The sequence below is a fragment of the Carassius carassius genome, chromosome 9, assembly GCF_963082965.1.
Source record: "Carassius carassius chromosome 9, fCarCar2.1, whole genome shotgun sequence".
Lineage (NCBI taxonomy): Eukaryota > Metazoa > Chordata > Actinopteri > Cypriniformes > Cyprinidae > Carassius > Carassius carassius.
In genome coordinates this window covers 5,914,744-5,930,930 of record NC_081763.1, presented here as the reverse complement: position 1 = coordinate 5,930,930, position 16,187 = coordinate 5,914,744, and the positions used below count along the sequence as shown (strand labels likewise).

Here is a 16,187-nt window from a genome sequence, read left to right as displayed (position 1 = left end):
AATTCAAATTTGCACAGCGTTGTTCACAATAACCTTGTCGATCTTGCATGTTCTCGCGCCCTCTAGCGACTCGCTCGGTGTCTCGGACGGTTGATAAATCTCTGCCCGCGCAGAACTACTCCCCGAGTAAACAATGCGTGCACTGAAAGGATCCGTGTTAAGAGTTCGACGGCAAGCGGTTCGCGTCCTCTGATTGGACACTGGATACATGAATGAAGTGTGTCGTCAGAGCCGTGCTCAAAGTTGATTGGCCGCTCCGTCACGTCAATCACGCATGCATACGCCCTTTTATAATGCAGCATGGGGCAGAGAACGTAACAAAATGAAGGCTTCGTAACGGAATATAGTCTTAACATCAAAACAGATTAAACGATTCTCGGTCATTCACCGATGGGTACGTACACGATGTTCTTCTCATGCGTTTGGGGGCGAATGATGGACGAATGTGTGCTGGTTCTTCAGAAAACGCTTGTGTGCGGGTCAGGAGCACATTGCAGCAGTATGAGCGCCACGCTCGCTTTGAGAGGCGGCTCAGCTCACGATGTGAACCCGTTTATATCTGCCCGAAACACCCTGCTAGCTCGGTCAGTGTCGCTGCTTATTACGAGCGCTGGATGTGCGGAAACGATTGGGACTGTCGATAAAAACACTGTTTACGCTGAAGCGGATGCTAAAGTAGCGTGCTAGCGTGTGACTAGCAGCTCTTTAACGTTACATCGACATTAATCCTGCAGGCTTGTGCTAAACAACCCGTCATCACGATGCCCTTGTCCAGCTGAGGTTTCTGAATGAGGTTCTAACAGCTGCCTCCTTATAATCTCTATAAATGCATTGTGACGCGAACATACTGTAAATTACCTGTCAGCTGTCATTTGCTGATGTCATCCACCCGAGCTCGTTTACACATAGGGTGAAGTATCTCTTACTTTAATGATTAAACTTTGCGTTTCATAAGCGTACGGTGCGGCGAAATGATACCTTTTCAGGCTGTGTCTCAAATCTAGCTGCCTACTAAGAGCACTTCGAGGCATCATGTCATGTTCAACCCGCTGCCCAGCAGAAGATTGGCATTCAAACACGATCAACTGAACACACATAGTTTAACAAACCCACAGACAGCTGACGAGTAATAGTGGTTAGTATGTAACGATACTGTATATCATGCCACACGAGCCCTAGCTGGACACGTGCTTTTAACCGGAAGTCCTTCACCACAGGCACAGGGAGACTCTACCGTTTATGTAGAAGTGTCTCAAAACGAGTCAGTAATGTTTGTGCAACGCACTTTTTCATGTAGGCTTCCTTAAAAACAAATCTGCAGCTTTATGCCAATTATCAGTGTGTTCTTAACGTTTTACTTGGCCAGTTTTATAATAATCATATGTACTGGTTCTCCTGTATTAACTGGTATGAGATATGAACTCTGAATTAATACATTTAATACGTTTTCTGTTATAGATCAGTGGGTGTAAGAATGAGAAATGATTATTTATTGGTGTTCATGACGATGACAGTAAAATATAATAGTAGTAATAAGTACTTTTTGTGGTCTAGAGTCACTTGAATGGAGATATGTGTCCAATAGAAAACAAACTAATGGAGTTCAGAGCAAGGCATCACTGGACCCTTATCACTATTGACCTGAGACTCATGTTCCTGATTGTATATAAGAGGAGGCCTGCTGAGGAAAGGATTGGAGTGTGCTTGTGTATTTGTGTGTGTGTGTGTGTGTGTTTATCTCTTTAAATGATTTACAAGCTACATTATCAAATATTAATTGTATTGATTCTCCTCATCCGCTTGATGTTCTCGTCAAATGCTCATTTATTATTCATTTGTATGTTCTTTGCAGAGTGTAGCATTAAAACCGGATGTTTATCATTTCTTTGTGGGGTTGAGGTTCCTCTAGTTTGCTTGAGCACAGTTGAATGCATGTGGATAATATTAATAGAGTCTGTATTCGTGCTCGGTGTAATTATTTTAGGATCTGCTGGTGAATGTATGCATGTTATATTGGGAGTAGAGTGAAGAGGTGCACGTGGGGATGAATGTGGTAATGCACACATGTGGCGCAGGCTGTTGCATCACTGCAGCTCATGCAGGCCTGTGTCTCCATTAATCGCAGGCGCACATGAAGGTTAGTCTGCCCTTGTGGCTTTGATGCAAGAGTGTGCTCTTTGCTCTGTACGTCAGCACTAGACCTGATGAGTAAGACCACGCAGGACCCAACTCAGCCTTACTGTTCTGTCCTGAATGCACCAAAGTCTACATCACACAGTTTTTATTTCTGAAGGTCTATTAAGACTTTGTCTGCATAATGAATTGCAGCCAGCTGAAAGAGAGGCGTTGTGATTGTTCTAAAGAACCTGGTAATGATTGATATTTTGAGTCTAGAAGACTCTTTTAATGCCTTTGTGTTATCCAAAGGAACGATGAATCGTATAAACATGATCAAATTTACAATAAGGTTTGGCGTTCGATAAAGGAATAGTTCACCCACAAATGAAAATCTGCTGAAAATGTACTCTTCCTCAGGCCATTCAAGATGTAGATGAGTTTGTTTCTTGGAGAGTTTCCAACAGCTGGTCAAAACATCCACAAGTAATCCACAGCACTCCAATCCATCAATTAATGTCTTGTGAAGTGAAAGAGGTGTGTGTTTGTAAGAAATAATCCCATCATTAAGGTATCTTTTAAAATTGACCAGGGGGGCAGGGTTTCATATTTTTTGAAGCATCCCTGGGCGCCGCCATTGGTTAGCGGACCCCCACCTGCTGTTAGCATTCCATTGACTCCCATTAATGTTGGCGTCACTTTGACAGCGAATAACTTTACATCTGAGGCGTTTAAAGACTCCATTTGTCCATTCATTAATTCTAAAGAAACACGAAAATGTATAACAGGCCCCATTACCTTGTATCTTACGTTGTGGCCCCGTAGAAGCAGTTTTTGTAAAAAATAGGCTAACGATTGCGTCATAACCTGCGACTCTGTCGCACAGTAGAGAAATTACCGTATGGACAGGAGGAGAAGCTCGCAGGCAATCTTTTACTGTCTATGAGGCTATCGGGGGGACGTGGAGGCATGAAGTTTAGGGAGAAGCCCATAGAGAGTCCATAAAAGCAACTGGACAAAAGTATTCAACAACGTCTGCAAAATTGGGTGGGTGATTCAGATTTCTCTTGGCACAGCGATTAGAAGACTTACAGTTGAAAGACAGGTTGCTCACGTGACATCTACATCATCAAGCTCAGTTTGAGTCTGCGCAGTACGCTCGACCCCCAGGAAGTGCATGCCTCTAATTGACTTCATTTGTCTCCGTTGAATCCAATGGGGTGTCCATTTCTTTTACTGTGTTTGATTTTGACGTGAGAGGACAACAAGAAATGGGCTTTTTCACTGGAGGAAGTGGATTATGTACTTGGTGAAGTGGTGAAGATTACTTGTGGATTGTTGTTTTTATCAACCGTTTGGACTCTCATTCTGATGGCACCCATTCACTGCATTGGAAAATGTCTCCAAATCTGTTCTGTTCTGTGGTTGAGTACATTTTCAGTAAATGTTCTTCTTTTTTTTTTTTTTTTTAAACGAGGTGATTGATGCTCATTCATAGTTTAGTTCAGTCCTTAGTGATTCAAACAATGTAGTGTTTTCTGTAATTACTTGAAAATCGGTGTATAAATTTAATCTGCTTCAGTGCATTTTATGTGATATTATGCATGCATTAATGCAAATAACATTCTTAACCGTTTGGTTGTCCTGTTCGTTTCTGTTTATCCTCAAAAGCAGTCACAGTAATACCTGATAGGTGTGTGCACTTTTTCCTAGAAGCAGTTTTGTCACAACACAGCTGCCGCATCCTAACTGTACACAGATTGGATTTAGTTCAGATGCAATGCTTGTATTCTGCATGTCATGTATCTTTGTGCAGGTTGTTTTCTGCAAGGCATGCGAAAGCAATGTTAGTGCAGTCTAGTGGTTTGTGGCTAAATCACACTTCGTATCTCCCCTGGTGTCTTTGATTTGAGCGGATGTACAGGCTCATGTTTTTCAGTTGTGTCTTGCTCAGTTCGCCAGATAAGTTACATGAAATATCTATTCTAGTAGATTATCTTACTTGCCAACGAGCTTTGTACTGGCTTTGAAGAATTGGAAATCATGCGTGTTCATTTCCGTGACTCGTTTTCCAATTTTTGTTCTCTGTTGCTCTTCATCAGTGACACACAATGCCGATAGTAGACAAGCTCAAAGAGGCCCTCAAGCCAGGCCGCAAGGACTCCAGCGACGAGGGCGACCTGAACAAGTTACTGGCTTCATCCGCCAAGAAAGTGCTTCTGCAGAAGATCGAGTTTGAACCTGCCAGCAAAGGCTTCAGCTACCAACTGGAGACCCTCAAGACAAAATATGTGATCCTGAATCCCAAAAACGATGGAGCGGCGGCACAGAGACCGACTGAACCTGCTCAGATCAAGAGACAAAGTAAGATCACCAACACTTCTTGAGGCCCACTGTTTCACTACATTTCTCAGTGATGTTTTTCAGTTTGGTTAATAATTGTTAATGAGGATTTATATTTCCATAATTCTCATTAAATCATAGTCTCTGAAAGCCTGAGTGTTGGGCAGAGCGATGGGATCCCTGCTCCGCAGAAGATGCTCTTCCCTGGGAACAAGCTTTCTATGAAGTGGGAACGAGTGTATCGGGTTGGAGCCGGCCTCCACAACCTGGGCAACACCTGCTTCCTCAACTCTACTGTCCAGTGTTTGATCTACACCCCGCCGCTGGCCAACTACCTGCTCTCGAAGGAGCACAGCCGATCCTGTGAGCAGTATTACTCTTAAGATAGTGCATAGATGTGAACAGTGTGCTGCACATATTCGCTTTGAAATTGTAGAGGTAGCCAGTTTGTCCCATAGAATGTTTCCTGTCTGGACGTCACCATAAATGCTGATGTAAAATCCCTCTTTTTTTTGTCTCCTTCAGGTCACCAATCTGGATTCTGCATGATTTGTGTAATGCAGAACCATATCATCCAAGCGTTTGCCAACACGGGCAATGCCATCAAACCTGTATCATTCATCCGAGATCTGAAAAGTAAGAGCTTCCTTGAATTTGTTCAAGAAAAGGTCTTTTTAAGCCTAGAGATGAGTTAGCTGTAACAGGAAGTGCTGCTGATGACTACACTGTGATAGCATGCAGAGTCATGACATCGTGTTCCCAGACGCTCCTTTCTGTTCATTATCACATCACTTATCCTTTTCTGCAATTATCCTCTGACATAACCAGATTTTTTTCCAATCCTTCAGAAATCGCTCGGCATTTTCGATTTGGGAGTCAAGAGGATGCTCACGAGTTTCTGCGTTACACCATTGACGCCATGCAGAAAGCTTGCTTGAACGGATATCCCAAGTAAGAGCACTAGCGTAACTAAGTTACTGCAGAAAGCCCAAGAGTTAGTTTTATTGGATCAGAGGAATAATGAGCCCTTCTGCTCACAGACTGGACAGACAGACACAGGCCACCACGCTGGTCCACCAGATTTTTGGGGGTTATCTGAGGTCTAGAGGTAAGCACAACAAGTATCACGGGTAAACATGATGCATTGGCATCCAAGCCTGTGTGACATAATAAAAGTGATAGGATTTTGCTGGCTCATTTTATTGTTAATTTTGAGGTTAGGATTGAGAGAGAGAGCAGCTGTATGATCTCTATAGATGGATAGTTTGTGATAGTCAAATGTTTGAGGTCCAAAAGATTTTTAGAAAACGTTTTTTTGCATGCAATTTATTCCTGTGACGCAAAGCAGCATCATTACATAATTCTTCAGTGTTATATGATCCTTAACAAATCCTTCTAATATGCTGATGTTGAGCATAGTTGTGCTGCTTCATATTTTCTGGAAAGCGTGAGATCTTTACACCGTTTGCTCTGATTTTGCAGTGAAGTGCTCTCTTTGTAAAAGCGTGTCGGATACGTATGACCCAAACCTGGACATCACCCTGGAGATTCGGGTGAGACTCTGACGTTGTTTTTCAGAGCCCTGCGGTTCAGTCGTTTAAGGATGATGAATGTCTTTTGTCCCAGACCCAAATCTCCTCTGAATAACGTTAACTCCCTCTCTCTTTCCTTCCTTTCAGCAAGCGGCCAACATCGTTCGTGCTCTGGAACTATTTGTCAAGCCTGATGTTTTGAGCGGCGAGAACGCCTACATGTGTGCCAAGTGAGTTATCTTCCTCAGCAGTTTATACAATACTGGCAAAACATTGCACGACCGTCGAGTCGAGAACCAAGCAACCACCCAGAAGACCATGCTAGCATCTCCAGAGCCGCAGCTTGACATCAGTTGTTCATCATCTTGTTTTCTGGCTTTAGATGCAAGAAGAAAGTTCCAGCGACTAAGAGGTTCACAGTCCACAGAACCTCAAATGTGCTGACGCTGTCGCTTAAACGTTTCGCCAACTTCAGTGGAGGAAAAATTACCAAGGTATCAGCCTAATCGTTTCCCTGACACGCAAACCGGTTTATAGTCCGTGAAGGGCGCACTGATTGATGGTTTTCTGTTAGGATGTTGGCTACCCAGAGTTCCTGAACATTCGCCCGTACATGTCCCAGAGCACGGGTGATGCTGTGATGTATGGGCTCTACGCCGTCCTCGTGCACTCGGGGTACAGCTGCCATGCTGGACACTACTACTGCTACGTCAAGGTCAGCGCTTTTACTTTAAACTCATTTGTTTATTCATTTCGGGTGGATTTTTGTCTTTAAAATATAAAATAAAATTAGAAGAGCTCAACTCAAAACCAATGACTTGACTAAAATGAGTTCAGATTATGTTGATATTTTAACATGGTGAGCATAAGACCTTTGAAAGATGGCAGTCAGTCAAAGTTAAAGTGAAAAACATTGGTTGGAAGATCAAGAAACCAGTAAGAGAAACACGATCTTGATGAGAGAACTTGTTACTTCCTGTAGTCTTCATGTTTAATGTGTATGGCTAATGTTCTGTCATAGGCCAGTAATGGACAGTGGTACCAGATGAATGACTCAATGGTGCACTCCAGTAACATCAAGGTTGTTCTTAATCAGCAGGCCTATGTCCTCTTTTACCTGAGGTAATATTCATGCTTTCTCATCTACGCTTCATATTAGTCCAGTAGATAGGCCTGGTTTTTACAGTCACATCTTTCTGTGGTAGGATCCCTGAAAAGAAAAATACAGATGCTTCAAACACAAAGCAGAGTATAGTCCACTCTGGGAGAGCTAATATGACACCGGAGCAGCTGAAGAAGAGCACACTTAATGGACCTTTGTCTTCACCGCAGGTTACAAAGGTAGACACGTCTGACACCATCTAGAGATATGATATCAATTTGCCTGTTTTTCCCCAAATGTGAGGAGCGCATCAGATAAAGACAGGGCCTGAATTTAGTTTTGAAAAATTCCCCCTTTAGGTCTCTCTTATAATTTAGGGGATTTTTTTTTTTAGATCATCCAACCTAAATGTTTCGTCACCCATTGTATTTGTGTTTAAGAATTAATACTGTTGTTGTTTCATATTTAAATTTTGAGGGAGATACTTAAAGAACTTTGATTTCAAAGTCTGAATTGAGTTTATTTGAACTAAAAAATATATAGATACAGCTAAAATGAGCTGTGCTTTTAAGTTTTTCAGGTAGCTATAACAGTAATAATCAGGTACTGAAATACTGAATAATTAAACTTTAAAACAACACTGGGTAGTCTTGTATAAATCAACATTAATGACAGACAGCAGCAGGTTTATTTAGGTTGCTGTCTCTTTAAGAGCTCATGCACAGATCTACTGTAACTGGTACACATACGTTTTGTGTTTACATTCACTTAATAGCCTACGTACTGACTATGTTTAATATAAATCGACCGTTTACATGAATACACATCAAGATTGGCATTTTGACAATTTTGTACAGATTTTGCCATTTACCAGACACAACACAACTTAATTCTGTAGTTGCACGCTCTCCGATGCGTCTGTGAGTGACTACTGAATTGAGCACTTGAATGTTTAAAATTATAAAAGCATGTGAAAAATGATCCATTTCGTCTTCTGTCCTTCATGTTGAAATTTGTGTGAATTTCCAGCATTATAAGTGCAGAAACTGTGGGAATCAGTATGATTAGGTGCAATCGCGCGCTGAAATTCGAGCCCTGAAAACATTTCTCTGTGATTGCACAGACCAGTATTTTGTGATTTCCCCCCAACAAATGAAAAACCATGAACGATAGCTTTGAATGATGAAGCTTACAAAACAATACAATATGGCTTAATCCAAATTCATAGGGTGATGCATCTCTCTCATGTCTCACGTAGTTATATATGGGTTGCGCTTTTTTCTTCTTCTTCAGAAGCTTGATCCCGCTCAGCTGAGAAAAATCCAGTCTGTGGATGGAGGTCTTGGTATTCCATTAGCCAGGTTCAGTTCAGGGGTCCACTCTCCAAAGTTGTCTAATGGTACGGGGAACTCCCATCCTCTGCCCAAGCCTCCTGGTGGACCCACACTGATCGAGGAGACCTTTAAGAAAGTGAAGAAGCCAATACCTCAGCCTCAGTCCCGCAATGGCACTCCTGCTCCATCCAATGGCCTCCCCAAACCCGACAGCGACAGGAGGAGCAACAGCGAGGGCCGCGGCCTGCCATCATCTACCTCACTCAAATCCCTGTCCGACAGCTCCTCGGCAGACACCTCCTCTGAGTCTAAAGTAAGTCCCGTGGACTGTTTAAGTGATGGATTGAAGATGTTTCCCTTTATTTAGTCAACACTACATAGGCCTATTTATTAAATATTAAAAATAAGTGCAGTTTGATGCGAGGCTAGGCAATAAACAATATCAAATCGAGATTGCAAGAAAATTTGCTCTGAACATTTTTACTTGATATGGATTAATCTATCAGCACAAGTAAACATGACAACAGTCAGTCCATGATGTTAATAAGTCTGCTTGTGCAGCAGATGAAAGTTCAACGCTTATTCCCACAAACTCAGACACACGTGAAGCTCACTGTGTTTTCGGCGTCTTTTAGGACATGAGCTGCTCTGAGAGACACTTCACGAGCTCTTTAACCTTCTGGTTGAGAAAAACTACCGTTAAATACACTACAAACCACCAAAATAAAAGTTTGGTTTAACTTGAAGAAATTATGACACAAATATATTACCCTTCTATGCTACAAAAATGTACTTCTCTAAGTGATCATGATGGAGCCCTGGACATGACATGCATGAAAAAATAATGTGTGCACAATTTACTAATTCGTTCCCCTGATGTACTAAAACGTGCACATGATTACTATTTAATTCCCTCGATTTGTAATTTGTGTGCAAAATTTATAAATCGAGGGAATGAATTCGTAAAACGTGCACATGATTTGGCCTACTACTTTATTTTTTACTGCATGCCATGAGCGGGGCTCAATAATAAATAATAAATAATAAAATAATAATAATAATATTTTTAAGGAATATAAAACCAAAGAATGTTCTGTTAATGTTCTGTTACGTAGAGTCTTATTTGATGGATAATAAACATATAAGAGGAACATTTTGGTATTCATTTTAAAAATAAAATTATTTTATTCTACATTTTTGATCTTAAAATTAAAAATCCAGAAAAAAATGTAATGGAAAACACAGAATTTAAGAAAATATCTAATGGATTTCATGAGCCCCTGAATCACAAGGTAGCTTGCTCTCTGGAGTTTTATTGTGTTCAAACAAGGCCTAACCAACATGTGGAAAGCATTTCTTTCCCCTTTAATGGTAAATGAATATTGTTATAAATATCATATAGTATTGTGATGATTATTTGTGGGCGTATCGTCCAACCCTAGTGTGACGTTGACCTCAGATGTGGTTTGTGTCGCCGCTCAGGAGTGTTTCGGCACAAGGAGCGCACCTGTAGGCGCCGCCTCTAGAGCGATGGGTCCAGCGTCTCCAGCTAAGAGCACAGAGCGTGTGAGCTCAGAGGATCAGAAGGTGGTGAAGCTCAAACCCCAGGCCCTCACCAATGTCTCGTCAGAGCCCGTCAGCACCATGTCCCCCCCGCCTGCCAAACGACTCGCCCTGTCCGCCAAGAAGGTCAGTCTCCCAGCTCCATCCATCCTCGATTCATCTGATCGTGGTTTTCAAGACACTTTGTGTCCTCGCCTTCCCATGTTTGTCCACTTCATTCCTCTTAGATATTCTGGTGTTAAAAAAGACTTCCCTTAAAACCTGGAGCTCTTGAGATTTTGCTCACACTAGTCAGTATTAATCCTGTGATGACAATAATGATGATAATACGTTTACTTCTTTCAGCTCATGTCTGTTTTGTCGGTTCGCAGTCTGCAATGCAGTCCTTTTTAAAATTTTCTTTTTTTTTTCTTTTTTTCTTTCTAACAACTTCTAATTCTTCTCTGCTACACTTTCTTTTTTTCCTTCCCCCTTCCTGCTTTTTTCTTTCTTTCTTTCTTTTCTGTTTGGTCTTGATTTCTTCCCCACATGGGTCCCTTCGCCATTGTCACGTTTCATGGCTATGTTTTATTTTATTTTATATTTTTTTAGACCACAAAGTTTTTATTTATGTCAATAACTGCAGGCCAGTCCGTGGCAGAGCCCGAGCAGCAGCACTGAGGCTCCGCCCCCTTCATCTCCTCATCTGTCCAGTGACCCCACACACCTTCTCAGCCGGGCCTCAACCCACCCGCACCACAGGTACTCCCACGCTCTGAACTTTACAGCAGACTCGCTTTAAGGTTGACTTTCCTTTTCAGATGAAATCCCCAACTTTGTTATTAAAGTTAGGTTTAAGTTTAGGCTTTGGTTCTGTGTGTAAATGAATTGCTGTGTCAGTGCTGCTTTGCTGTTGTTGTGACACTCAGCACACATCTTGCTCTCTTTCAGATTCGCACTTCCCACATGTTCCCTGACAAACAAAAAAACTTGTAAGCGGAGGTTTTGTTTAAAAGCAGAAAAGCTCAAATATTTCCACTGACAAGAAAACCCCAGAAATCATTGCGACAAGTTGTGAAATAAATGCTGATATTCTGGAAATCTAGTTGATTCAAAAACATTTTTTATAGAACTAATACATTTCTCAAATAGGTTTGTAGTGCTCTATCGATTTGTCCTACGCGGTCAGATTTTCCTACCTCCCAATAAAACAGTGGGTAGTACAATTCGACAACAAAAAATGCTACTGTAAAGTTATGGTTTATTAATGTCTACACCTACCAGAACCCTAAACCTACCCTTACAGTACTGCAAATACAGTAATTGTGTTATATTCGCGGTTGTAGCTAGAAGAGATACAGCTAAAGGAAACCAACAATAAATATTCTCCTCTACCAATTAGATTGCGTTTTTATTAAAGTCTTCACCTACCCCAACCCTAAACCTACACTTACAGTACTGCAGATACATTAAATATCGTTGTTTAGCATGAGAAAAAAGACGCGATATTGATGTGCGCATGCGCAGTAATCCCGGGTAGGAAAATCTGACGGGTAGGATACCGGGACTGCAGAAAGACATTTCATTATATCTGTTCGTATTTTGCTATTGACTTAGGATCAAAGTACATCCCACATCTCTACTTCTAAAAATTCAAATGTTTCTGTTTCTTGCACAGATTTTCACATTCGGGAATTTCTGATTCTCATCAGCTCAAACTGCAATCTTCACCTTCGACTCGCCTTCCTAAAGAATCAAGTCCCCTTAAACGTCCCTCCTCCACTCTGGATCCGCCCGCTCATGCTCCCTCTCCACAGACCAATGGCGTTAATCCCCAGACGCCCAGTACACCTAGACCAATCCAGAGCCAGTCAGACCCAACTACAGGACTTCCCCAGGGGCTCACCAGTCCCACTCTCAAAAAGAAGAAAAAGAAACTAAAACGAAGACATTTGGAAGTCGAGCAGGATGCCCCTAAAGCCTCGCCCCCAGAAGAACCCAAGCCAAGTACCGAAATCAGGAAGAAGAAGAAGAAAAAGAAGAGGAAAAGGGAACGAGAGGCCAAAGGTCTTGTGGGACAGAGAGAGCGTGTACAGTCCCATCTCGAGCCCTGTCAAAATGAGGACTGGTGTCTTGGAGAAACTTGGAGTATCAACTCAGAAGCCAAAGAAAAGGAGTTTGAGTCATCAAAAGTGGCAGAGAATCGTGAGACCAAACCTCAGTCAGTGCCTCCGATTGGCCAGCCGGAGACCGACCCCGTCCCGAAGAAGAAAAAGAAGCACAAACTCACAGAGCAGCTGGAAGAGCTCAACAACGGAGTCACCGTTTCAAAGTGGTGAGTTGGCTACTGAAATGTTTAATCACAGGCCATTGAGTCTTTGAGCTTGGCTCATGATCATAACATGTTAACTGTATAACTTAATTCACTTTAACTGGCACATGGCTTATTCTTTTCTTCCAGTGCTGTTGTAAAAGAGGTTGGTAGCGCATACCTTGGAGAGACCAAGAAGAAAAAGAGAAAAGAAAAAAACTTAAGAGAAGAGGAGGAGAGACCAAGGGATGAAGAACATCTTCATGAGGAGCTTCAGGAGACCAATGGAGTCGAGTCTCCTCATCAGAAGAGCAATAAGGGCAAACTGAAACCTGGTAAACCCAGCACAGGTATTAAATACTCTGAAAATCATCCATAACTATTCACTTAAACATATTAGGCTGAATTGTGTTCAAATCAAATTCACTTTACACCAGAGCAGAGTTTATGGCTTTGGGGGCTTATCAACAGCATATCTCAGAGTTAAACTTCTGGCATTTTCTGTTACAGCTGCAGTGATTGTTTGGGACAGCCGTGTTCAGGATGGCTACAAGCGTGAGCAGAATCATCAAGACACAGATGATATGTCGAGGAAAGGTCCGTGTTTTGCTGCTGTGTGCTGGGATGGCAAGAAAAGCTGTGATGTAGTCGAGGAGCTCCTTAAGAACTCCTCAGATAAAGCTTATGGGACTGAGGGTGAGTTGTGCACCAAACCTCTCCGTTTCCTTGAAGTTCAAATTTGGGAAATATAAATGATAGAAAAACGGAACACAATTGGTAGTTGAATTATTCAATTTTGCAATTTTTATGTTTATGTGAAGTGCAGTTTTAAGAGGGAAATGTGAATTAAGATTAAGCATTTGACTTCAAAAGCACCTATGCTTGAGTTCTCACCATGACCTTAAATATCGACGTGTCTTGAATAATTTCATTCATCAGTCCTCAGTTGGGAAGGAGATGCGTCGGCCATCAGCAGAGACGCCTTAGATGATGCACGCTATGCCAAAAACCAGACTGTCATCGATGAGTGGGACAGGGAGTTTGACAGTGGAAAAGTGAGGACTATAACTTTGACCTCTCTATATTTTTCTAAATTATTTTTCACTTGTTAGGACTGTGGAAACCTTACACACAAACATACACTCACCTAAAGGATTATTAGGAACACCTGTTCAATTTCTCATTAATGCAATTATCTAATCAACCAATCACATGGCAGTTGCTTCAATGCATTTAGGTGTGTGGTCCTGGTAAAGACAATCTCCTGAACTCCAAACTGAATGTCAGAATGGGAAAGAAAGGTGATTTAAGCAATTTTGAGTGTGGCATGGTTGTTGGTGCCAGACGGGCCGGTCTGAGTATTTCACAATATGCTCAGTTAGTGGGATTTTCACGCACAACCATTTCTAGGGTTTACAAAGAATGGTGTGAAAAGGGAAAACATCCAGTATGTGGCAGTCCTGTGGGCGAAAATGCCTTGTTGAGGCTAGAGGTCAGAGGAGAATGGACCGACTGATTCAAGCTGATAGAAGAGCAACTTTGACTGAAATAACCACTCGTTACAACCGAGGTGTGTAGCAAAGCATTTGTGAAGCCCCAACACTCACAACCTTGAGGCGGATGGGCTACAACAGCAGAAGACCCCACCGGGTACCACTCATCTCCACTACAAATAGGAAAAAGAGGCTACAATTTGCACAAGCTCACCAAAATTGGACCGTTGAAGACTGGAAAAATGTTGCCTGGTCTGATGAGTCTCGATTTCTGTTGAGACATTCAGATGGTAGAGTCAGAATTTGGCGTAAACAGAATGAGAACAGGGGTCCATCATGCCTTGTTACCACTGTGCAGGCTGGTGGTGGTGGTGTAATGGTGTGGGGGATGTTTCCTTGGCACACTTTAGGCCCCTTAGTGCCAATTGGGCATCGTTTAAATGCCATGGCCTACCTGAGCATTGTTTCTGACCATGTCCATCCCTTTATCACCACCATGTACCCATCCTCTGATGGCTACTTCCAGCAGGATAATACACCATGTCACAAAGCACGAATCATTTCAAATTGGTTTCTTGAACATGACAATGAGTTCACTGTACTAAAATGCCCCCACAGTCACCAGATCTCGACCCAATAGAGCATCTTTGGGATGTGGTGGAACGGGAGCTTCGTGCCCTGGATGTGCATCCCACAAATCTCCATCAACTGAAAGATGCTATCCTATCAATATGGGCCAACATTTCTAAAGAATGCTTTCAGCACCTTGTTGAATCAATGCCATGTAGAATTAGGGCAGTTCTGAAGGCGAAAGGGGGTCAAACACAGTATTAGTATGGTGTTCCTAATAATCCGTTAGGTGAGTGTATATGTATACATATATTAGTGTTATATGCGAAGCCATTTAATTTCTTTCCTCTTGAATAGGTAAAGAAAATGAAAAAATACAAAAAGGAGAAGAGGAGGAATGCCAATGTCTTCCAAAAGATCCAAGAGCATCGTAACATGTGGTCAGTCACGCCGGGAGGCAGGAGGAGCAGTCTGGGCTTTCACCACTGAAAGGTACTTTGACACCTTTGTTTTCCCCCAAGTTCAAGTAATAAACACTTGCTCTATTCCGTTTTATAAAAGTGCTAAACAATTATCCATCTGTCTTCTCCGTTGTTGTTTAGCCGTAGTACAAGCAGGATGTGTGACAGCTGGTGGGTGTGGTATTTGTCCCGCCCCTCCTCCACTCTGATTGGAACGACAGTGATGAGCACTGCATTTTATCCAAAGTTGAACATTCTTCAACTCTTGGCGCCAAGAAAAAACAAACAAACAATGACAGAGCGCTTAGCGTTAAGAATACACTCAGCGATCAGCACGCTCCTGCCGTTTAAAAAAACCCAAAGCACTTCCTTTGAAAACAATTGAAAAAATACGCCAGCCTAGGAAAACAAACACTTTGGTGTTAAGGCACAGGTTACATCTTTCATCTGTTTTAATTTCATTTGTTAATTTTGACATTCAAATATTGCATATTTTTATTTAAAATATAAGCGAACTAGGGCTGCGCAATTTAATATAATTTCTAATCGCAATTACAATTATGGATGCAACGATTACGTAATCATTCCAAGTCCATTTATGTCATTCCGCTCGCTTAAGATGCTCTTTTTTTCTTTCTACATCCAATCTTAAGGGTTTTCCCCATTATTTTAATTTTAGTATAACATTATATCATTCATATTATTACTTTTTTTTTTATATAATTTAAAGAAGAAACCAATCCAATGTATAGTTGACATCTGAAACTTAGAAAAGCACTAAACGTTTTCAGTTAGAAGCACAGTATCAATCAGCTTGAAATTAAATTGCTTTATATTGGGAAATGTTACAAATAATGATACTCCTTTACCGATAGGCAGACTTCAGATTTTACAATGGCTTTTTAATTTTGTATGTGTATATAAATTGTAATTTGGAGAATAGAAATGCTGTTTTTATAACAAGTCGTTTCACTGTCTCATTGCAGTTGTGAAATGTGGCTCCCAGTCGTGTGCCTGACCAGAACGGTTACTTGACTGAATCAGAAGCAGTCGGATTGGTCTCAGATTCTTCTGAAGAACTCAAGTCCACCCCGAGTGCAGCAGAACTGTGAAATAAAGCGACGAGGCTGAGGTCATCTCCTGAGGCTTTAGTCACCGTCTGAAATCCAAAATATACACCAGTAATGGTGCCCTTATGATCCTAGGATCATAGGAAATAGGACAAACTGTAGTTTTGACCTTTGATCTCAATTATTCTTATTGTCATAAGAACAAATGTTTACCAGGGCCAGTTTTATCTTGGCAAGACAACACAACTCTGCGGGCGTTGGGGCTGTAATGACCAGTGAGGGAAAACTTCCTGAAATAGGGGTCTTTTATTAGG

At 41.7% G+C, this 16,187-nt stretch overlaps 1 protein-coding gene across 1 annotated transcript; it reads left to right on the top strand.

Moving 5' to 3' along the window:
* The first annotated feature begins 258 nt into the window (after positions 1–258).
* Positions 259–16,032, top strand: LOC132148797 (ubiquitin carboxyl-terminal hydrolase 36-like). The gene is made up of 21 exons (XM_059557512.1): positions 259–394; positions 4,218–4,479; positions 4,600–4,821; positions 4,984–5,094; positions 5,307–5,409; positions 5,499–5,566; positions 5,941–6,011; positions 6,138–6,220; positions 6,373–6,484; positions 6,565–6,705; positions 7,012–7,112; positions 7,196–7,331; positions 8,386–8,739; positions 9,909–10,115; positions 10,615–10,730; positions 11,647–12,303; positions 12,430–12,629; positions 12,790–12,975; positions 13,219–13,334; positions 14,700–14,834; positions 15,790–16,032. The coding sequence occupies exons 2-20, from the start codon at positions 4,227–4,229 to the stop codon at positions 14,829–14,831; spliced, it is 3,369 nt and encodes a 1,122-aa protein (XP_059413495.1). The 5' UTR covers positions 259–394; positions 4,218–4,226; the 3' UTR covers positions 14,832–14,834; positions 15,790–16,032.
* Positions 16,033–16,187: the final 155 nt, after the last annotated feature.

Excerpts from the sequence above, each read along its gene's own strand:
- LOC132148797 (XM_059557512.1), top strand. The coding sequence starts at position 4,227 with ATGCCGATAGTAGACAAGCTCAAAGAGGCCCTCAAGCCAGGCCGCAAG. Across the intron at positions 7,113-7,195 it reads TATGTCCTCTTTTACCTGAG|GATCCCTGAAAAGAAAAATA; the intron begins GTAATATTCATG and ends TTTCTGTGGTAG. Across the intron at positions 7,332-8,385 it reads CTTCACCGCAGGTTACAAAG|AAGCTTGATCCCGCTCAGCT; the intron begins GTAGACACGTCT and ends CTTCTTCTTCAG.